Genomic DNA, 24477 nt, shown 5'->3' on the forward strand with positions numbered 1-24477 from the left:
ATAAAATTTTTAAATAACTCGTAAGTCAATTGAGACAATGAGGTTATTAGCTTATATATGATAATTCAATAAAATGAACTTCTGATGTAAAAAAAAAAAAGATATCCAAGTTATAACATTTTGTTATAGCAGCCCTAGAGAAATACAGAACTACTCAGAACACCTCAATGAAAATATGTACCAGCCGGGTGCCGGTAGCTCACGCCTATAATCCTAGTTACTCAGGAGGATGAGATCTGAGGATCACCGTTCAAAGCCAGCCCAAGCAGGAAAGCCAAGCACCCAAGCCCCCAGAGTTCAAGCCCCACGACCGACAAGAAAAAAAAAAAAAAAAGAGCCGGGCGCTGGTGGCTCACGCCTGTAATCCTAGCTACTCAGGAGGCTGAGATCTGAGGATCACGGTTCAAAGCCAGCCCGGGCAGGAGAGACCGTGAGACTCCTATCTCCAATAAAACCACCAGAAAACCGGAAGTGGCGCTGTAGCTCAAGTGGTAGAGCGCTCGCCTTGAGCTGAAGAGCTAAGGGAAAACGCCCAGGCCCAGAGTTCAAGCCCCACAACCGACAAAAAAAAAAAAAAGAAAGAAAAAATATGTACCAAACTTGAACCTAGCTGGGTGCTAGGGGCACACACCTATGCCCTCAGGTTGCTGAGATCTAAGGATCCTGGTTTGAAGCCAGCACAGGCAGGAAACTTTGAGACTCTTTCCCTCCCCCCCCCCCCCACCCACCCCCCCAGTCACGGGGCTTGAACTCTAGGCCTGTTTGCTGTCCCTGTGCTCTTCAGCTCAAGGTGAGCGCTCTACCACTTGAGCCACAAAGCCACTTCCTGTTTTCTGGTGGCTAATTGGAGATAAGTCTCATATGCTTTCCTGCCCAGGCTATCTTTGAACTGTGATCCTCAGATCTCAGCCTCCTGAGTAGCTAGGATTATATGTGTGAGCCACTGGCACCTGACTTAGTTTGAGACTCTTATCTCCAATTAACCACCAAAAGGTAGAAGTGGAACTGTGGCTCAAGTAGTAGAGCACAACCCTTGAGCACAAAAGCGCAGAAACAGCGCCCAGACCCTGAGTTCAAGCCCCATGACAGGTACACACACAAAACCTTAAACTTACTTAAGTATATAACAGAAAAATAACAAACCTAAACATTTTATTTTAAATATTTGTTCAGACCATGTTTAGTGGTTTAAAAGTATTTTACCTTAATTAATTTCTAAGCTAATATCAAGTTAACTCACAGTCATTTCTACATTAATACCTGGCTTCATGATAACTTTTTCCTTAGTATGATATGTGTACCCAGTAGTCATTAAGTATGTGTGGAAGCAAATACAACTCTACCCAACTGTCAGCCAATGCAGGGTCTCAGCTCCAAGATTCCTCCCTACAGTCTTTACTTCCCCTTTCAATAGGCATGCTGCTTTATTGCCCTTCACCCTCCTCCACCTCTCCACTATTTACCCAGCAAAGGAATGACCCAACGCCTAGCACCATCTGGGTAGTGACAAGTCCCAAGGCTTTGCCCTGAGTGGGATCAGTCCCTCACAGAGGAGTCCTGAGGGAGCTCTTTATCCCTTCCATGGGGGGATAGAGTAAGGTGTGCAGATACCCATGGCACCACCAACTGGATCTTGGACTAGAATCCTAGTCTCCAGCACCATGACTACCCTAAGTTGAACAGCTTTGTTACACCACACTCTCCTGCCATGATATTCTTCCTTACCACGGGCCCAAAAGCACTAACTGGCCATACACTGAAACCTCCAACCGTGAGCCCAAGTAAACATGTCTTCTTCTTCTTATGTGTGTGTCCCTCCCTCAAAGTCACATCTGTTGGTGTTTGTAGTGTCTATAAACAACACACAATATGGACAACATTTTTTCTAAAGATGTGCTGTCCGGTGTTGTAATTTCATACCTGGCAAAAACACCAATACACTGCTCCGCTCCGACACAAACTGGGCTCCCGACCAGGTCTTGTTTCTGTCACAATAAGAGGTACACAAATATGAATCAAGGCTGAAACAGGCCCTGCTTTGTGACAATCCTGATATTACTAGCTTTGATTCTGAGAGCTCTTGCAGATCATACCCAGTGATATTCTTTATTTCACATATTACAATGGAGACCCCTGGAATTCAAGGTGGTTCATAACACTCTCTTGTATTCAGGGTGGTTCATTACACTCTCTTGTATTCAGGGTGGTTCATTACACTCTCTTGTATTCAGGGTGGTTCATTACACTCACATGTATTCAGGGTAGTTCATTATACTCACCTGTATTCAGGGTGGCTCATTACACTCACCTGTAGGATACACTATGCGTTTAAGTTTTCCTGGGAACTTAATTATTATAATCCATAACCCCAAGGTACAAAATACTTAACAATAAGGATTAACAGAGTCTAAATTATTATTGAAAACATTTTGACAGGCTAAGATTTCAAATCAACTACTTGCCTCTCCACTACTATTGGGACATTTTGGTTGTTGTTTTTTGTTTGGTGTGGGTGTGTATGTGCACACGTGCATGCACACACATGCTCGAAGATATACACGCTGGTATCAGGGCTTGAATTCATGGCGTGGGCACTGTCACTGTCTCTTAGCTTTTTCACTCAAGGCTACAGTACTACTACTTATTGGAGATAAGCGGTGTGAGCCCTACATGCCGGGGCCTCTCTAAGTAGTCCAGAGACAGGAGAGACAGGAGAGACAGGAGAGACAGGAGAGAGAGAGAGAGAGAGAGAGAGAGAGAGAGAGAGAGAGAGAGAGAGAGAGAGAGAGAGAGTCCCTCCCTCCCTCAAAGTCACTGAGTGTGTGTGTGTGTGTGTGTGTGTGTGTGTGTGTGTGTGTGTGTCCCTCCCTCCCTCAAAGTCACATTTGTTGGTGTTTGCAGTATCTAAAAAGGCACTGGGCAAGGCCCACCCCAACACACACACTACAGCTTGCCCCTAGCCAGAGAGACTGTAAATGAGCAAAAGGGCCCCTTCCATTTCTCAGTAAGATCATGAGAGGAACAGAGGGTCACGGGATAAAGCATAAGGCACTGTGCAGAGTGCCTTTTCAGAAAGGAGGGTATGGAAGGCCTGTTACAGGAGACCACAGAGGAGCGAGGAGACAGTCATGAAGCAGAGTCCAGGCTATGGTCCAGGAAGGGGGACTGCAAAGGAGAGCGGGGTGTGAGAGGCGACTCAGCACTCCACAAGGCCAGCTCCTGGTGCTTGGCCACTGAGACAGACAACACAGGCCTGGCTGGTGTGCAGGCATATATGGGATTCTGGGAACAGCCAAGAATGAACACCTGCTGCAATGTAGCACCACAACAAGCAGGATGGCGGCACTATATCTGGAGGTCTGCTTTAGGCGATTTAAAAAGCAACTGCAGCCGGGCACTAGTGGCTCAGGCCTTTAATCCTAGCTACTCAGGAGGCTGAGATCTGAGAATTGCGGTTCAAAGCCAGCCCGGGCAGGAAAGTCCTTGAGACTCTTATCTCCTCCAATAAACCACTAGAAAACCGGAAGTGGCGCATTAGTCTTGAGCTGAAGAGCTAAGGGACAGCATCTAGGCCCAGAGTTCAAGACCCACGACTGACCAAAAAACTGGAACTGACTTGGCTAGTTAAGAGGGAAGTTGGTAAACCCTAGCAATGCCTAAAAAATAAAGTAAAAATCAGTTATAGAATTAAAATCCTATAAATATTTATTTGGAATACAAAATAAAGCAATAAAAAGGAAATGAGGAATAAAAAAGGCACAGGAAACAAAAATCAAATGTCTAGTATAATTCAACCATACCGCAATAATAGGCTAAGCAATATAATCAGAAGGCAGAGATTGTTAGAATAATTTAAATAATATAATCCCCACTGAGAATATGTTGTCTAAAGGAGGCATAATTTACATTCTAAGACACAAACTGAAAGCAAGGAGATAGAAAAAGATCTGTCTTGCAAACAGGAACCACAACAAAGTAGAACAGCTATACTGATATACAAAACCTATCTCAAAATCACAAATGTTACTTGAGATAAACAGAACAATTTATAACAGCACCAAAATATCTGAAGCATAAACTGACATAAACCATGAGAGAAAGTAGGCAATCCAATCTTAGTGAATACCTTACCTTTAATTATCTATAATGTAGTATAGATATAATATTCTATAGTATCTACATTCTATTTATATTCTCTATGGATAATATAAAACAATGAGGCAGATGATCAGGAAACAGAAGACTTGAAAAACACCTTAAGCCAACTACACCTAAGGGACATCTGTAGAACAGCAGTAAAATACACTTTCTTCTCAAGTACCCATGAAACATTCCCTAAAATATGTAAAACAGACCTCAATAAATTTAAGAGGTAGAATATAAAATATGTTCTTCAACCATAACAGGATGATATTCAAAATCGGTAACATGGAAATTTTAGGAAAAATTGTAATTTAATAACATGTTCCTGGAAGTGGCACTGTGGCTCAAGTGGTAGAGTGCTTACCTTGAGCTGAAGAGCTGAGGGACAGCACCCAGGCCCAGAGTTCAAGGCCCATGACCAACAAATAAAAATAAAAATAAAAAATAACATGTTCCTAAAGCCTCAACCAGAAAAAAATCAAAAGGAAAATGAAAACAATAAAGACATACTTTGTGAGAACAAAAAGCAGAACTTAAGGGGGAAAAAATGTATAGCTGTAAATGCCTATATCAAAAACCAAACCTTCTACTTTAAGGCACACAAAAAAGAATAGCAAACTAAACCTAAACAGAAAAAACAATTGAAGACTTCAGTGAAATAGGAAAAACAAAAAAGTCAGTGAAACCAAAATTTAGTCCTTTAAAAAGATAATACATAATTGACAAACATTTAGGCAGCCTGACTGAGTCTTAACAAAAAAGGAAATTACTAGAATCAGAAAGGAAAGAGGGAATATTACTACTGACCCCACAGGAAAAGATTACATTAGAAAGGAATATATTATGAACAACTGTATTTTAACAAATTAGATAGGGGGCTGGGAAGGTGGCTCAGTGGCAGAACGCTTGCCTTGCATGCATGAGGCCCTGGGTTCGATTCCTCAGCACCACATAAGCAAAAAGAAAAAAGCCAGAAATGGCGTTGTGGCTCAAGTGGTAGAGTGCTAGCCTTGAGCTGAAGAGCTGAGGGATAGCGCCCAGGCCCCACGAAAAAAAAAAAAAAAAACACAAAACAAATTAGATAGCTTGAATGAATCATTCCACCAACTACTGGAACTAACCCTAGAAGAAATAGTCTAACCAGACCTATAGCAAATGAAATGATTGTGTACTGTCAATAAAACAGTAGTTATTCTTGACCAAGAGTTTCATCATATTTTTTAAAATACAAGTAAATATTTATTCTTAAACAAGAGTGTCAGTGTATTAAAAAAATACTAACAATGGACTAAAGGCATGGTTCTAGTGGTAAAGTACTAGCCTAACAAGTGTGAGGAACTGAATTCTGCTAACATATGCATAAGCACATACACATATTTAAACTCAATACTAAGAGAAAAATAATCTCATTTAAAATGAGCAAAAGATTTGGAAACCTCAGACACAAATGGCCAAATAAGCACATGAAGGAAGTTAAATATCGCAGTATGAAGGGAAACACAAAGTAAAAACAACAGTAAGACTCCACTATGCACCAAACTCTAGGACATTGGCACCACCAGCTCCTAGCAAGGACACGGAGCTACAGGAAGTCTCACTCATCACCACTGGGCATACAGCCTTGCCATATGACCTGGAAATCATCCTTGAACTTACTTAAAAGTACTGAAAACATTTTTCCACATAAAGCCTACTACTGGACATTAATAGCAGCTCTATTTATACTGTAAAACTTAGAAGTAACCAAAATGGCAAATGGATAAACTGTCATACATGCAGACAACAGAATTATTCAGCAATATTTTTTTAAAAATAGGCTTATCAAGCCATGGAAAGACAGAAGAAACCCTAATAACAACAACATTCTAGGAGAAGACAGCACCATAGACAAGGCACAGGATCAGTGAGGGATGGGGTGGGGGAGGAAGAGAGGAGCATGGGTGGGTGCCCAACAAGGTTCTCAGGCAGTGAAACTGCAGCAGCAGAGGTACTGGGTTAATGGAGGTCACAACGCATAATGCATTCATCACAACTCCAAGAGTGACCAAAGATTCTGGGTGATGCTGATGTGTCCATTCCACAAATGCAGACCTGGTACAAAACATGGGAAATGGTAAAACGGTGTATGTGGAGGGTGGCCATGGGAGCTCTCTGCATCTTCGTGTGTGTGCTTGGCCAGTGAAGTCTATGCAAACATTCCAAAATTGGAAAAACTCTAAAATTTGAAACACTTCTGGTTTCAAGCATTTTGGATATGGGTCCCTAAATCTGTACCAAATTGATGGAACTGTATTTCAAGAATGAGACCAGGCACCAGTGGCCCGCAGCTGTAGTCGTAGCTACTGAGGAAGCTGAGATCTGAAGGATCAAGGTTGGTTCAAGGTCAGATGGAAGAAAAATCTGAGACTTCATCTGAAAAATAACCAACAACAACAAAAAAAAGCCACTGGGTCAATAAGTAGAGCACCAGCCAAGCAAGCTCAAGGCTCTGAGTTCAAAACCTCTGTACTGGCAGGGAGAGACAGAAACATAGAGACAAAAAACAGGCAGAGACAGACACAACTAGACACAGAGAGACAGAGAAAGTGAATGAGTTATGTTAATTAGGTAGCTTGAGTAAATCCAAAACGTCTACATATGTCAAAGCATCATGCTGCATCCTACATACAGTAAATACAACCTATTAGGTTGGTTTTTTAAATTTAAATAAAGAAGAACCGGGAGTAAAGTAAAAAATGTTAGCTAAATAAAAATAAAATATTTACCAACAGATTCTTTTCTTTTTTGGTCAGTTGTGAGGCTTGAACTCTGGGCCTGGGCACTGCCCCTCAATTCTTCAGCTCAAGGCAAGCACTCTTGAACCACAGCACCACTTCTGTTTTTTCTGAGTGGTTTATTGGTGATAAGAGTCTCATGGACTTTCCTGCCCAGGCTAGCTTTGAACTACGATCCTCAGATCTCATCCTCCTGAGTAGCTAAGATTATAGGTGTGAGCCACCAGTGCTGGCTTACCAACAGATTCTTTAAAGGGAATAATTTGGGAAGAATGAAAATAATCTAAGAAAGTAAGTCTAAATTTTACAACTAAAGATTAATTTACCAGTGTGTATCTAAGACGTGTCAGAGAAAAGCCATCCAGCTATCAAGTTCTGGTTGGCAGTAAGATAATAGAATCTCCATTCACATTGTTATCCTAAAACATCAATGTTACTTAGGAACTGTAGTAGTATTAGGGCAGAGAAGCTTCATAGCCAAGTACAGCGTGTCCCCACTTCCAGAAGAGAGGAGGATGAAAGCCCAGCCAAGTGTCAGGCACACACACTGATAGCACATGCCATGCGACCTCCCATGTCTGGGAAAGCCAGCCTTCCTTCAGGCTGCTGATCCAGCTTCTAAAACCACCAGTCCTAAAACCTCAGTGAGGCTTTGACTACTTTAAGTACAACTTTCCAATAAAACACATCCAAAATACTATCTATAGCGTCTGCTGAATAAGTGCCCATAGCTGTATCTTAATCTATAAAAACAACAAGCTGGGCAACAGTGGCTCACGCCTGTAATCCTAGCTACTCAGGAGGCTGAGATCTCAGGATCTCCGTCCAAAGCCAGCCTGGGCAGGAAAATCTGTGAGACTCTTATCTCCAATGAACCACCAGAAAACTGGAAGTGGTGTGGTAGCCTTGAGCTGAAGAGCTCAGGGACAGCACCCAGGCTCAGAGTTCAAGCCCCACAACCAACCAAAACAAAAACAAAAACAGGAAGTGGCGCTGTAGCTCAAGTGGTAGAGCGCTCGCCTTGAGCTGAAGAGCTGAGGGACAGCGCCCAGGCCCAGAGTTCAAGCCCCACGACCGACAAAAAAAAAAAAAAAAAACACACACACACAACACTAACAAGCTTAAAATGAGTGACAAGTGTTTCAACTGATATACACTGAAAGGCCACTCTTACCCACTCTCTTTCATGTCCAAGTCATCAAACATCTGAATTAGGGAGACAGCAACTTCATAGATATCCTTTGTTATCAGTGGTTCCTCCAGGCGATGTGGAGAGAGCTGAAGACAGCAAAAGAAAAACTCAGGATACCAAAATAGGATACAAAGGAAAGGCTGGGTTGGATGGGTACCCCACTCCTTTAATGTCCTAAGTAAAAATAATGCATCACTTGCAGCCAACCTTGAGTACTGGCTGCACTGAGCATTGCTCAGGACACCCATCACACTATCCAGCCCCAAGAGCAGGGCTGGGGTGGGGGACCAAGCACAGCATGACAGGGCTGGTGTGCAATCTACTCTGAAGGAACAGGGTAAGTTACAACAAACCCAGGAAACCCAGGAGTTGTTGCTAATATCAAAGCCAACCTCTCCTGCTCTGTCAAATTCCTGCCTCCTAAATCCCCAAGATTCCACCATCACCCCATTCGGGAAGTACCAAGACACAACTGTGTCTTGTTTGTCAGTGTGCCTTAAAAACATAACAGGGGGGCTGGGAAGGTAGCTCAGTTGTAGAGTGCTTGCCTTGCATGCCTGAGGCCCTGGGTTCGATTCCTCAGCACCACATAAGCAAAAAGAAAAAAGTCGGAAGTGGCGCTGTGGCTCAAGTGGTAGAGCGCTAGCCTTGAGCTGAAGAGCTGAGGGACAGCACCCAGGCCCAGAGTTCAGGCCCCACGACTGGACCCAAAAAAAAAAAAAAATAACAGGGCTGGGAATGTGGTTCTGTGGCAGAGTGCTTGCCTAGCATGCACCTGGGTTTGATTCCTCAGTACACCACATAAAAAGAAAAAGCTGGGGGCTGGGAAGGTGGCTCAGTGGTAGAGCGCTTGCCTTGCATGCCTGAGGCCCTGGGTTCGATTCCTCAGCACCACATAAGCAAAAAGAAAAAAGCCGGAAGTGGCGCTGTGGCTCAAGTGGTAGAGCGCTAGCCTTGAGCTGAAGAGCTGAGGGACAGCGCCCAGGCCCAGAGTTCAGGCCCCACAACTGGACCCCAAAAAGAAAAAAGAAAAAGCTGCTGAGTGCCAGTGGCTCACACCTGTAATTCTAGCTACTCAGGAGGCTGAGATCTGAGGATCACGATTCAAAGCCAGCCCGGGAAGGAAAGTCCATGAGACTCTTATCTCTAATAAACCAGTAAAAAACAGGAAGTGGCCCTGTCGCTCAAGCAGTAGAGCGCTCACCTTGAGCTGAAGAGCTGAGGGACAGCGTCCAGGCCCAGCATTCAAGCCCTACAACCAGGAAAAAAAAAAAAAAAAAGGCTGGAAGTAGAGCTGTAGTTCAAGTGGTACTCTTACCAGTCTTGAATGAAAAAGCTCAGGAATAGTGCCCATGCCTGAGTTCAAGGTCTAGGACCTGTACAAGAAAAAAAAAAGCCGGAAGTGGCACTGTGGCTCAAGTGGTAGAGCACTCGCCTTGAGTTGAAGAGCTGAGGGACAGTGCCCAGGCCCAGAGTTCAGGCCCCACGACCGGACCCGAAAAAAAAAAAAAAAGTAAGAACATAACCTCATGGTAAGGCAGCTGTACAGATTTCTGGACCAGGTCTAATTGTGCATTCAAACAGCCACACCAGGACCAGATGACTTTAAAATGCTCCTCTAGCACCTCTACAGAATGCAGGATACCAACCACACTTAACTGTCTGCCTGCTTTCCAGGAGTGGGGGGCCACAGGTGCCTGTTCATGCAATGCTCCTCACAATGGTTATAGCACAAGCCCCATAGTCTATACTATAGCCTTTCTGTATTTTTTTGTTTTTTTTTAATTTTATTAATAACCTTATGAAACTAAACATGCTTATATTCCTTGCACTCAGGAAGCTAAAGAAGGAGGTTCATTAGCTTAAGGCCAGACTAAGCTACAGAGTAGACACTGTCTCAAAAAAAAAAAAAAAAAATGAGGGGCTGGGAAGGTGGCTCAGTGGTAGAGCGCTTACCTTGCATGCATGAGGCCCTGGGTTTGATTCCTCAGCACCACATAAGCAAAAAGAAAAAACAAAAGCCAGAAGTGGCACTGTGGCTCAAGTGGTAGAGTGCTAGCCTTGAGCTGAAGAGCTGAGGGACAGCGCCCAGGCCCAGAGTTCAGGCCCCATGACTGGACCCAAAAAAGAAAAAAAAAAAAAAAAAAAGAATCAACTGCCTGGCGCCAGTGGCTCATGCCTATAATCCTAGCTACTCAGGAGGCTGAGATCTGAGGATCACGGTTCAAAGCCAGCCCAGGCAGGAAAGTCCACATGAGACTCTTATCTCCAATAAACCACCTGAAAACAGGAAGTGGCACTGTGGCTCAAGCAGTATAGCGCTCGCCTTGAGCTGAAGAGCTGAGGGATAGCGCCCAAGCCCAGAGTTCCAGCCCCACAACCAACTAAAAAAAAAAAAAAAAAAATCAACTATTGCATATAACACACGATATTTTGTGAAGAACATACTAAAACAAGTCTTTCAGTGATCAGAAGTTAATTATACATAGAAATTATTTTGTCCAAGTCGGGCACCAGTGGCTCACACCTGTAATCCTAGCTACTCAGGAGGCTGAGATCTGAGGGTCACGGTTCAAAGCCAGCCCAGGCAGGAAAGTCTGTGAGACTCTTATCCAATAAACCACTAGAAAACCGGAAGTGGCACTATGGCTCAAGCAGCAGAGCACTCGCCTTGACCTGAAGAGCGCAGGGACAGCACCCAAGCCCAGAGTTCAACCCCATGACTGACAAAAAAAAAAAGAAAGAAATTATTTTGTCCAATTTTTTTTTGGAGGGTCCGGTCGTGGGGCCTGAACTCTGGGCCTGGGCGCTGTCCCTCAGCTCTTCAGCTCAAGGCTAGCACGCTACCACTCGAGCCACAGCGCCACTTTCAGCTTTATTCTTTTTTTTTTTTTTTTTTTGGGTCCAGTCGTGGGGCCTGAACTCTGGGCCTGGGCGCTGTCCCTCAGCTCTTCAGCTCAAGGCTAGCACTCTACTACTTGAGCCACAGCGCCACTTCCGGCTTTTTTCTTTTTGCTTATATGGTGCTGAGGAATCGAACCCAGGGCCTCAGGCTTGCAAGACAAGCGCTCTACCACTGAGCCACCTTCCCAGCCCTCAGCTTTATTCTTATGTGGTGCTGAGGAATCAAACACAGTGCCTCATGCATGCAAGGCAAGCGCTCTACCACTGAGCCACCTTCCCAGCCCTTATTTTGTCCAATTTTATGCAGAATAAATTAAGTCAGCTAGTATCCAAATAATCTACTTCTCATGATCACAATTCTAGTGATATAATTATGACAAATTGTTTATTAACAATGTTGAAGAAGCCCATCTACTGCAATCCTCATGTGCTATGTCTGCCTTAGTTTTCTGCTTTAGCCAATTACCAATACTCACCATACTCTAACTGTACAAGAAAGAAATAGAATAATGGGTTTGTCCCCACAAACAACAGTGGCTTGGATGAACCAAGACACTTTCTACAAATAAGATGTGGAAAACATGTCAATGATTCACAAGAATCTCAGACGAGTTCTAGCATCCATGTGACTGGGGTGGCACAGCAAGATTTCAAAGCTCCCTGTGCATCCAAGACAAGTCTGCAAGGGACAGATGTGGCTGTGGACTCCTACTGTATTGAGCCAGGGAAGAAACACCAAAGCCCTTGCCCGTGTTTTTCTCAATGGAGACATAACAACTCAGTACAAGGCCACTGCATCAGAGACAGGATGTGAAAGGGGCGGGCACTCCCAAAGCACACTCAGGAACTCTGCTAACCTTCCCTCTCAAGTGCTAGGCCACTCACAATTTACAGAGTAAGGAAAAAGTCACCATGTTTCGGCCTCAAGTAGGGTCCTGGACCCTCGCTTCTTCGCTATCACGGAGATGCCCTGCCCTAGCTGGCAAGGGAAGGACACAGAAGCAAGTGAGAAAACAGACATGTTAGAACCAGAAAGCCAAGAAAGCTGTATACCAGGTCACGCTGATGAAAGACCTAAAAACAAACACAAGAAAACCCTAATGTAATAAAACATGTAAAATCTGTGCTCCAGCGTGGAAATGCATGGTCCCCAAACAACGCACTGTGAGCCTGAGTAGGATGTGGGATGTTCTACTTGTAGACATGGCTTATGGGTCACAATTTCATTAAGGTATACATTTACATCTTATGTACTTTTTCTAAGGATGTTCATACAAAGAAAGTTAAAACAAAGGATGAAAAGAATTCTTCAAGACACTGAAAGGTAAAATGCAGGAGAGTTCTAGGGGACCCAGAAAAGGGTGATCTTAAGAAAATCCAACTGACCAGCAGTGTCAAATATCAGAAGCAGCAGGTAAGCTTACTGCTGAGAGCCTCTGGCTCAGCAAGGAGGTCCTGGCCCCCAGCAAAGCTGTCTGAGTTGAGTGGGATAGCAAAGTCACACTGTGAGAACAACTGCAGTAAGAGGCAGAGAAAAAGAGAAGTTGGCAAAAGCTGCAGAGAAACCCAGAGAGTCAAAAAAAGGGCTGGCATAGTAATCAGGCAAAGAGAGGTAAGTGAACAGCAGAGAGGACTAGGTTCCTCTGTGCATGCGTGCATCCGTGCGTGTGTGTGCGTGTGTGCGTGTGTGTGTGCGTGTGTGTGTAATCTCATGTTGTCTTGATCCATTCATCCACTGAAAAGCATCTGGACAGTTTCCATAACTTAGCTAAGGTAACTAGTATAGCAACTAGTGTGCAAGTGTCTTCACAGCCTCCTAACTTGCAATCTTTTGGATAAATGCCCAAGTGTGGTATTGCTGGATCATAAGGTAGCTTTATAGTTATTGAGGGATCCTCAATAACTCAAACTGCCTTCCACAATGACTGTATCTGTTTACACTCACACAAACATCTCTGTCAGCATCTGTTGTTGTCTGTTCTTTTTTTTTATTGTAAAGATGCTATACAGAGCAGTTACGGTTACATGACTAATATAATGAGGACACTTCCTATTGGGTATTTTTTTGGGGGGGGTCCGGTCATGGGGCCTGAACTCTGGGCCTGGGCGCTGTCCCTCAGCTCTTCAGCTCAAGGCTAGCGCTCTACCTCTTGAGCCACAGCGCCACTTCCGGCTTTTTTCTTTTTGCTTATGTGGTGCTGAGGAATCGAACCCAGGGCCTCAGGCATACAAGGCTAGCGCTCTACCACTGAGCCACCTTCCCAGCCCCCCGATTGGGTATTTTTACCCCTTGGTTTTCCCCTACCATTCCTTCCCTCCCAATCTCCCCAGCCCTCCCCAAGTTATAAAGTTTGTTTTCAACATAGTATGTTGTCTACATCCTTGATGACAGCTATTCTTACTGAACTGAGATGGAATATTAGAAAACGTAATCAAAATGGTATTCAAAATAAAATTATCTCCCATCCCCAAGTGAATCTGTAGTTTTCTACTAACCAAAATCAAATACCTTACTTTTCAACAGCAATAAGATATAAAACCAGTCCCAATAATGTTCACAAGGATATATTTACATGGTAAGTTCATAACAAATTCAGAAATATCCTTCTTTTATTCTCCTCCAACCCTCATCTCTCCCTCACTTTATGTTCTAATAGAGCCTTTCAACCTTAAGTGCTGAATGCAGGTGTGATCAAATACCAAAAGGCCATTACTATAAAAGAAGCAAGGCATTCCAACATACCCCACTGTGATAAATGTGGTCCAAATCATTGAGATAATATTCTTCTATTGCATGGGGCTTGCCTTCCACTTCAAAAACATAAGCAGGGTTCATCTTGTTCTGAACAGGAACAGCAAAGTAGTCTGAAAACTCCTTACAGTTGATGGTAGCAGACATGAGAACAACCTGTAGACAAAAAAGGCCATCCAAATATGCAAACAATGTGGAATAATAAACTTAAACTCCAGGCTTGTCTTCTTCAATCCTGTATTTAATAATTTCTCAGATTTTAGATAGAATATCCTGACTTAATACAAATTACTGCAGTTTAAGGAGTACTCAGACATAAATTTTTACTATTCATGTTAAATAAGAAATCACATATCAATAATAAACCTAAATTATCACCACTATTTACAGGAAACTGCATCAGAATTTGTGTGTGTGTGTGAGAGAGAGAGACAGAGAGACAGAGACAGAGACAGAGACAGAGCATGCACGCTTGTACTGGTCCTGGGGCTTTAACTCAGGACCTAGGTACTGTTCCTGAGCTTTTTTGGCTCAAGGCTATCACTCTAACACTTGAGCCACAGCTCCACTTCAGGCTTTTGAGTAGTTTATTGGAGGTAAGAGTCGCACAGATAATCTTACCCAGGCTGGCTTTGAACCATAATCCTCAAATCTCAGACTCTTGGGCAGCTAGGATTACAGGCATGAGCCACTGGTGACCAGCAGAAATTATTATTTTTTAGATAGGTTATTAAATGTGTTTGATAAAAATAAGGAAGTAAACCAGGGAAGATGACAATCTTCACTGTAAGTAAAATAGTGGAAAAGACCCCAAATCATAGCCGTGCAACAGCCTGAGGAACCAGCCCAGACTGCAGTGAGACAAGGGAGGCTCAGGACTGCAATTCCAGTTTTGAAAAAAAAAAAAAAAAAAAAAAAGACAAAAGACAAAAGAAAAAAAAACCACATCTTTAGGCAAGTCAACTAGATAAGCCAGGAGTAGTCATCACAACACATCGGACATGCCCAGAGAAGGTGGCAGCGATCCTGAGAATGTCATTCCCCACTCTCCACAAGCTAAGTCTGACTGCACAACTCCCCGGCTGGAAGCTGATGACTTGTGGCATCTGTCTATTAGAAGTCCCTAAATGTAAATCTTAGTAGAAAGTCAAGACTTTATTTAGGCACATCAGTGCATTTTTCCCTTTGATGTTAAACACAATGATAAACCTACTAAGCAGAACTCATGTTGGGAGGAAATGTCTGAGATTGCAATGTTCTTAGCAGCCATTTGAGGTGCAAGAGTGGCCCTCCAGGAACACTCAGTCACAACGCAGGATTCTAACATTGTCTAAGGAAAGCAGGCCAGCTGGCCTTCTTTTCATGGAGCGTGGCATGCAAATAAGACAAAGCCAGCCTGGACTCAGCACTGCCTTAGCCTGCTTGCAGACAGAGGTAGCAACACACCACTCATTCAGGTTGGTGGACTGGAGGACAGCAGGGGAGGACATAGAGAGCCCGAGCAGGGACTCCAGGGACTTTTATGGTCCTGCATGTGAAGAGGCAGGGGAGACTTGAGGCCAAGTGTTATTATTCTTGCATCGAAAACTCCCCACATCAGTGTTCTTATATAAAAGGAAATAAGCTGAGCACCAGTGGCTCATACCCATAACCTGAAGTTACTCAGGTAGCTGAGGTCTAGAGCCCAGGCATACAAGCTCATCTCTACCTGACAAGCAAAGGTCAGAGCCACATGGAGGCATGTGGCTCAAGTGGTACAGTGCTAGATATTAGCACACATCCAAGCAAGAGCCTAAGGCCTTGAGTTCAAGCCCCAGGTCGGAAACAAAAAAAGAAGAGAGAAGAGGGGAGGGGAGGGAAAGAAGGGAGGGAAAGGAAAAAGGAAAAGGAGAGAGGGAAAGGAGGGAGGGAGAAAAACTGGAAGTAGAGCTGTGATTTAAGTGGTAGAGTGCTAGCCTTGAGCAAAAAAGCTCAGGCCCTGAGTTTTTAAGCTCCAGGACCTGCACTGAAGGAAAAAGAAAGGGGGGGGGGGTCCCAATTTGTTGAAGCCTTCAATGCCATCTTTAAATTAAGATTACCAAATAGGAATAAAAGCCCATCCTCTCATTCAGCTAGTAAGGTATTATAGTCACCCAGGGTAGCAAAACCACCACTGCAAAGGTCAGGCTATATTCATTCAGCTACCACCTGAGAATCCTTTATTAATTCCACATTGTAATAATATGCATATCCCAAATAAATTGCTACCAAACTGCTTCCTGAAGACCTTTGCTTGGCTTAGCTAGACTGAAAATAACTATGCTTAAAATTGTTTAGGTTGTGTAAATTATTCTAAACACTTCTCAATTTTGACTTAGTTGATGTTTTTTTCATTTTCTCGTATTTACCATTTCCCACAATTTCCATTCAATTCGACCTGTCCTCAAAGTTCAGAGCCAGTACTGCCAGAGCATTCCTGTAGTGAATGCCCTGCTTTAAAGACAGTGCTTATTCAACCAAAAGCAGTGCCCTGAGAGCCAGTATGTCATTATAGTCAACCATTATTAAAGAAAGAGTTAGAATTCAAAGCAACATAACAACCAGAAAGTAGTTTATACAGTGGCCACTGGAGAATACTCTCAGGCCTGGTCACTGGTAAGACCTGGTATAGCAATGGCTGACACAAACATTAGGAGACTTATCTGTTACAACAGGGAGAAACAAGCCAGGTGGGAAGGCTCCCAATAACCCCAGCACTAGGGAGGCCAAGACAAGCAGAGCACAGGTATGAGGACAGTGTGAGTTGGCAATGTCTCAGTGAGCTCTTTTTTTTTTTTTTTTTTGGAGGGTCCGGTCGTGGGGCCTGAACTCTGGGCCTGGACGCTGTCCCACAGCTCTACAGCTCAAGGCTAGCGCTCTACCACTTGAGCTACAGCACCACTTCCGGCTTTTTTCTTTTTGCTTATGTGGTGCTGAGGAATCGAACCCAGGGCCTCAGGCATGCAAGGCAAGCGCTCTACCACTGAGCCACCTTCCCAGCCCTCTCAGTGAGCTCTTATCTTAGAAGAAGAAAAAAGTACAGAAACAATAAACACTAACTCTAAATATTTTTGTTACTTATGAAATCAAATTTACCTTGACAAAACGTGAATTTGTCCTTAGAAGTTTTCGGACTACCAAGAGCAGGAAATCCATTTCTTCAGTTCGTTCATGTACCTACAAATAAAAATGTTTTAATTTTTTAAAAAAAAGAAGAAAAGGAGAGCACCTTACAAGATGTCAGACAATCACATGTCACTGAGTGGGAAACGGGATTTTACACACCATGGGAGACTGGAGCTTAACCAGTTCTCTCTGCTCAGTGCAGCTTTCCAGGGGTTAAGAGAAAGCAATCACACCTATTCACAAACCTAGCTCTCTTTAGGGTTATTAGTATTTGGGAGGACTGATGTGGAGCGTCACTGGCTCTGCCCATTTCAGTTCAACAGCACTTGCTTAGGGCTCCAGTGATAACCAAAAACACCCTCACCCTTGTCAAGGACTTGTGGGCCAAACCCTTTCTACCATGCTCTAATGACTTACTGTTATAGGGATGAAGATATGCCAGTCTAATGCTAGTATGTTCCATGATATACAAAACTGAAGTTCACAGGTAGGCAGGAAATGGCCCTGAGAAAGCTGGGCTAGTTAAAAGCAGGTGACCCAGAGCAGGGTTAACATATGAGGTCAACAGGCAGCACCTCCACAGCACTGCACAGAAATAAATATGCACAGGGAGATGAGATGGAGGTACAGAGGAAGGCATCCAAGAGTCCAGACTATGCAAACCTCCCACTGCAAGAAGCAAGGACTCAGTTACTCCGTGCGTGGCTAGGGGAGCTCAGTACAACAGAAGGGAAAATAAAATTCTGAGCCCCATACTAGTGGCTCATGCCTATAATCCTAGCTCCTTGGGAGGCTGAGGTCCGAGGATCACAGTTAAGCCAGCCTAGGCAGCAAAGTTCATGAGACTCTTATCTCCAGTTAGCCATCAAAAAGCCGTAAGTAAAACAGTGGCTCAAGTGGTACAATGCTAGCTAGCCTTGAGCTCAGGGACAGAGCCCACGCCCCAAGTTCAAGCCCAGTAGCAGCACACACACAAAATTCTATCTGGAGAACCTCCCTGCCTCACAGCGAGACAGCCATAGGTTTACAGGATAAAGCCCTCTCCTCAGGGAGAAGGTCTGTGTTGCATACCACAGTGCTCAATTTAATGCAAGCCCTGCAGTCAGCCTTACTTCCCACTAAGTAGGTATGGCCAGTTATATAGAGAAAACCAGAGATCAGGAGCCAAAAGTAGTTGGCATTTATGCATGATGGCCAGAAGTCCTCACAGGCCACCAGGAAGGCTCATTCTTATTCTACCACATCACCAACTCCAGGCACCTCCTCAATACACGCCTCCTACCAACTCCCTGAGAAAGGAAATCAAGTGATCTCTCCTCAACATTAAGATACCATGCCAGGCACCAGTGGTGCACTCCTATAATCCTAGCTACTCAGGAGGCTGAGATCTGAGAATTGAGACTCAAAAACAGCCCAGACAAACAAATCCTCTCCCAAGAGACTCTTTTTTTTTTTTTTTTTTGTCGGTCGTGGGGCTTGAACTCTGGGCCTGGGCGTTGTCCCTTAGCTCTTCAGCTCAAGGCGAGCGCTCTACCACTTGAGCTACAGCGCCACTTCCGGTTTTCTGGTGGTTTTATTGGAGATAGGAGTCTCACGGTCTCTCCTGCCCGGGCTGGCTTTGAACCGTGATCCTCAGATCTCAGCCTCCTGAGTAGCTAGGATTACAGGCGTGAGCCACCAGCGCCCGGCCCAAGAGACTCTTATCTCCAAATAACCAGCAAAAAGCTGGAAGTGGAGATGTGTCACAGGTAGTAAGAGTTAAAAAGCTGAACAAGAGCTCCAAGCCCTGAGTTCAAGTTGCAACACACACAACACACACACACACACACACACACACACACACACACACACACACACACACACACACACACACACACACACACACACACACACACACACACACACACACACACACACACACACACACACACACACACACACACACACACACACACACACACACACACACACACACACCCCATTCCTGCATTTAACTTCTGAATGTATACACTCTTCTTACCCTGAGGCCATTCCTTCTGGCTCTTCTGCCCACAGAGCCATCAGTCTCCTCCCTGCCTTTCCTGAGCAAAAATGCATACCTCAGCAGACACCAATTTCCCAGGCTAGGAAGTAAGGCCAGGAGCAGAAACTAGTCCTTGATGATTCTTATAGGCATCTGACAAGGCAGCTCTTTCACATCAATTATTCAAAAAAGTTTACTGAATACAGGATCTGCCTGAAGCTAACTTATTCTTTTTCATAAATTCAAAAAGCCAAAAAATGTTATCAGTCTACTCACTTTAAGCTTCTCTGGCTATTTTCAATTTTAGGGCATCTATTTCTTTATAAATTCAAATTATTCCAAAAAGTATGAAAACAGTGCTGTGTATAAACCTAAAACTTCAGGAATAGCCAATCACTTGTCATCATCATCATCATCATCATCATCATCATCATTCAATCACCAGGTAATTCAGTGATGGAGCAGGCAATCCTGTGGTAGAGAAGGGCAGGAGAAATGTACATCTCCCAGCCACTGCCAGTGTCCCTACCAGGCAGGCCTTTGCAGCATAGCCAAATTCTGTCCAATCATTTGAAAAAGAAAGCAGTTGATGATCCACTATGGACACACTGTCTGAATCATTCACCTATGTATGTGCAAAAAAGGCTGATAGTCAGCAAGACATCAGATAGGCAGAAGCAGACACAGGCATTATTAGCACTACAGGGTCTGGAACAAGCCCCAGCATGCAGCCAGCAACACTATCTGTTCCTGGTGGTCTGACCACAGAGCTTCATGAAGCTTCGGTTTCCTTCACATCACGTGGGCTCAGTTACAGTAAAGGACTTAGTAACTGAAAGCCACTTTCCTCATGCTGCCTATTTAATATAAATTCATCTGTGACCTAAAGACTATGAACCACATTGTCCCTAACGCTATTCTGAAGGAAAAGATCCTTTCTTCCTCCTTGCATTCCCGAAACAGCCTTCTGCATGTGGCAAAACATGCACAGACTGTAATTTACCAGTGCACCTCTACTTAGGATGCCTTTGCTATTGGTCATGACTATTCTTTACCCTCAGCAGCTGTCTCAGAGGTTGAATTTAAATTGGGGTTTTCAACTGAAAACCCCAATCCCCTCTCACAACCCTGTATATTAGCCAACATTTCCACTCCTCTAGAAGTGAGTCAAGTTCTTCAGGACAAAATTCCTAACAAAGTTAAAAAGAAAAGAAAACAGTTTAGGAGGAAGCCCTTTCCAGCACTCTTGGGAAAGTTGTTGAATTCCAATATCCCCCTCCTAGGAACAATCTTGTTGAAAATATGAACACTATCAATCAATGTTTCATCCTGTTGACGAACACCCAGAAAGTACAAGGGAAGGAGGAAAGAAAGGAAGCTACAACAAGCTGGGCATGGTGGCACATGCCAGTAATCTTAGTACGATGACCCCAGGCAGGAAGCACACAAGTTCCAGACCAGCCTGAAATACGTAGCAAGGCCTTAGCTCCATCAAAAACAAAGAAAGAAAAGAAAAGAAAAAAAAGAAACAGAGAAGGAAATTAAGATAGGAACCAAGACAGGGGTTGCAATGTTACTAGAGTCTTTTTTTAGAAGGGTAAATAGAAGAAATATTTTATTCCATCTTCCCTCTCTGGTGCTAGGAATGAAATCCAAAGTTGTTTATATACTAAGCAAGTAAGTGCTCAACCACTGAGCTATACCGACCGTCCTATTTTTTTAAGTTACTATTGTTCTTGCTTTATTAGACAAAAACGTATGACTGACTAAAAACTTACATACATAATGAAGTCCTTGTAAACTCTCCAACTAGTCTCCAACCCAGAGCTGAGACAATCTACCTGCTGAAGGCTGAACAGGCTACAATCTCTGTGCAACTACTCCACTCTGCTAGGAGACAGGCCAGAGCCACCACCAACAGCCCATAATTAAGTGAGGGAACCTGACGCAGTAAAATCTCAAGAAGAGCAGAGGCCAGGTCTGATCTGGGCTGCAGCCTGCTTGCTGATCCAACTCTTGTTCTAAACAAACCATCATTTTCTACTCAGTATCTCATGCATATTGTAGGACAAAGCAAACAGAAAAGACAGAAAACTCACTTTCACAAGAGAGAAAGTATATGTAGACCCAAAGTGTTTTTTGTTTTTTTTTTGTGGGGGGGGGGTCCAGTCGTGGGGCCTGAACTCTGGCCTGGGTGCTGTCCCTCAGCTCTACAGCTCAAGGCTAGCGCTCTACCACTTGAGCCACAGTGCCATTTCCGGCTTTTTTCTTTTTGCTTGTGTGGTGCGGAGGAATCAAACCCAGGGCCTCATGCATGCAAGGCAAGCGCTATACCACTGAGCCACCTTCCCAGCCCCAGACCCAAAGTATTTGATGACTGACATTCACTGTGTTGTATAAATAAAGGTAAGTACTCACTTCATCAATGAAGATGTGTGTGAATTCCATCAAACTCTTAGCACTAACAATCTTCTGAAGCAGGACTCCAGTGGTCATGTAAATTAACTTGGTGTCTTCTGTTGCTATTTTCTCTAGCCCTACCTAAAATTGAGGAGGGAACAGAAAAAATAGGAAACATTCCAGCGTAAATGGCTATTTACCTATTGAAAGAGGCTATGCCCATTTTATACTGGAGGTAAGAAAACTAAAAATTGTAGCCAGGTGTTGGTGGCTCATGACCATAATCCTAGCTACTCAGAAGGCTGAGATCTGAGGATCACAGTTCAAAGCCAGCCCAAGCAGGAAAGTCCATGAAACTCTTATCTCCAATTAACCACCAGAAAACCAGAAGTGAAGCTATGGCTCAAAGTGATTAGAGTGCTAGCCATGAGCAAAATAGCTCAGGGAGAGCACCCAGAACCTGAAGCCCCATGACCAATAAAAATAAATAAATAAAAATTATTGGATTTCAGAATATACATAGGATCCAAATTCAAAGTCAAATTATCAAGTAGATTTTTAAAATTATTTTCTAAGTGAAGGTAATGTTTTCATGTTCCAACAACTGTGGATAAAGACACCTTAAAAAATACAAATGAAGGGCTGGGAAGGTGGCTCAGTGGTAGAGCGCTTGCTTTGCATGCATGAGGCCCTGGGTTCAGTTCCTCAGTACCACATAAGCAAAAAGAAAAAAAGCCAGAAGTGGCGCTGTGGCTCAAGTGGTACAGCGCTAGCCTCGAGCTGAAGAGCTGAGGGACAGCACCCAGGTCCAGAGTTCAGGCCCCACGACCGGACCCCCCCAAAAAAAATAAAATAAAAATACAAATGAGGGGGAGGATGGAATGGGAAGGGGAAACAAAGGAGGAAGCTACAATGCTTGGGAAGAAATGTACTCATTATCTTGCTCAAGTAATTTTAACCCCTCTGTACAGTATTTTCACAATAAAAAAAATAAAATAAATAAATACAAATGAAAGAGCCGGGCACCGGTGGCTCACGCCTGTAATCCTAAATATTCAGGAGGCTGAGATCTGAGGATTGCGGTTCAAAGCCAGCCCAGGCAGGAAAGTCTGTGAGACTCTTATCTCCAATAAACCACTAGAAAACTGGAAGTGGTGCTATGGCTCAACAGGTAGAGCACTCGCCTTGAGCTGAAGAGCGCAGGGACAGTGCCCAAGCCCAGAGTTAAAAGCACACGACTGACCAAAAAAAAGAATACAAATGAATAATTGCAATGATAAAATTATAAAACCCACGAGCCTGAAATTTTTCATTTCCTTTCTATTCAACTGAGAAAGAAATTTAAGATTCTTTAGTTATTTTCTTTTTTTTTCCTTTTCTTTTTTTTTGGTCCGGTTGTGGGGCCTGAACTCTGGGCCTGGGCACTGTCCCTCAGCTCTTCAGCTCAAGGCTAGTGCTCTACCACTTGAGCCACAGCACCCAGGGCCTCATTGAACCCAGGGCCTCATGCATGCAAGGCAAGCACTCTACCACTGAGCTACCTTCCCGGCCCTCTTTAGTTATTTTCAAGAAATTTAGTTTATTTTTTTTTTGGTGATACCTGAATTTTGATTTAATCTTTTCTTTAATTTTGATGTGTGTGTGTGTGTGTGTGTGTGTGTGTGTGTGTGTGTGTGTGTGTGTGTGTGTGTCGCGTGCACTGGGGTTTGAATTCAGGGCATGGGCTCTGTCTCTGAGCTTTTTTACTCAAGGCTTGTGCTCTACTACTTGAGTCACAGCTCCACTTCTGGAGCTCCACTTCTGGTTCTTTGGTGGTTAATTGGAGATAAAAGTCTCAGGGGCTTTCCTGCCCAGGCTGGCTCTGAAGCATGATCCTCATATCTCAGCCCTCAGTGTAGCTAGGATTACAGGTGTGAGCCACCTATGCCCAGTTCCTCTATTTACTCTTCCTGTCACAATTGGATGACAGATGCATACCACTGTACCCAATTGTTATTTGAGTTGGAGTCTTACAAACTCCTCACTCCTCCTCAGACTGGCTTTGAACTGACATCTTCCCAACTGCCATGTAGCCAGCGTAACAACCATGAGCTACAAATATCTACCAGTTTCACTATTTTTTCTATTATGCTACAGTTTTGTTCAGTAAGTAAACGGTAGTAGTCTAACATCAACTCACGTAGAATATAAAACTAAAAAGTAAAATTTTGTCACTGTTTTTGATTTCTGTACCCTTTGTCTTATATCAGTTTTGAGGAATGGAAGGGGAATCACAGAAACAGTGGGACAAAGGGCGAACCAATTCAACAGTGATGTCCACTAGACACTATGCTAGAAATGAACTTTACAACTTGGGGAGTAAGTGGGTTGACAGGGAGAAAAGTGGGAGAAAATGAGGGAGGGATAACATTGTTAACAAAACAAAAAAACACCCGGGCATCGGTGGCTCACATCTATAATCCTAGTTACTCAGGAGGCTGAGAACTGAGGATCATGGTTCAAAGCCAGCCTGGGCACAAAAGTCCGTGAGGCTCTTTTCTCCAATAAGCCACTAGAAAACTGGAAGTGGTGCTGTGGCTCAAGTGGTAGAGCACTCGCCTTGAGTTGAAGAGCACAGGGACAGTGCTCAGAGTTCAATCCTCATGACTGACAAAAAAAAAGTCATTACTTGACTTATGTAACTGTAACCCCTTTATACATTATTACCTTTACAATAAAATTTAAATTAAAAAAAAAGAGGAAGCAGGGCACCTGTGGCTCACACCTATAATCCTAGCTACTCAGGAGGCTGAGATCTCAAGATCTTGGTTCAAAGCCAGCCCAGGCAGGAAAGTCCATGAGACTTTCAGGCATGGGGCCTGAACTCTGGGCCTGGGCACTGTCCCTCAGCTCTACAGCTCAAGGCTAGCACTCTACTACTTGAGCCACAGCGCCACTTCTGGCTTTTTTTTTCTGCTTATATGGTGCTGAGGAATCAAACCCAGGGCCTCATGCATGCAAGGCAAGCGCTCTACCACTGAGCCACCTTCCCAGCCCCTCCCTGAGACTCTTATCTCCAATAAACCACTAGAAAATCGGAAGTGGCACTGTGGCTCAAGCAGTAGAGCGCTCACCTTGAGCTGAAGAGCACAGGGACAGCACCCAA

The 24477-nt window shown here is 43.8% G+C and overlaps 1 protein-coding gene across 2 annotated transcripts in view; it reads right to left on the minus strand.

Moving 5' to 3' along the window:
- Positions 1 to 24477, minus strand: part of Tdrd9 (tudor domain containing 9) — a 94375-nt gene that overhangs the window by 47755 nt on the left and 22143 nt on the right. For both annotated transcript variants that reach the window (XM_069997456.1, XM_069997455.1), the window contains exons 5-9: positions 21351 to 21473; positions 16880 to 16960; positions 13757 to 13921; positions 8092 to 8195; positions 1921 to 1985 (exon numbers count right to left, since the gene is read on the minus strand). In XM_069997456.1, coding sequence (XP_069853557.1) covers positions 1921 to 1985; positions 8092 to 8195; positions 13757 to 13921; positions 16880 to 16960; positions 21351 to 21473 — 538 coding nt within the window. The remainder of the gene's footprint in view (positions 1 to 1920; positions 1986 to 8091; positions 8196 to 13756; positions 13922 to 16879; positions 16961 to 21350; positions 21474 to 24477) is intronic.

Source organism: Dipodomys merriami, unplaced genomic scaffold, assembly GCF_024711535.1.
Source record: "Dipodomys merriami isolate MVZ:Mamm:240054 unplaced genomic scaffold, mDipMer1.0.p SCAF_50, whole genome shotgun sequence".
NCBI lineage: Eukaryota > Metazoa > Chordata > Mammalia > Rodentia > Heteromyidae > Dipodomys > Dipodomys merriami.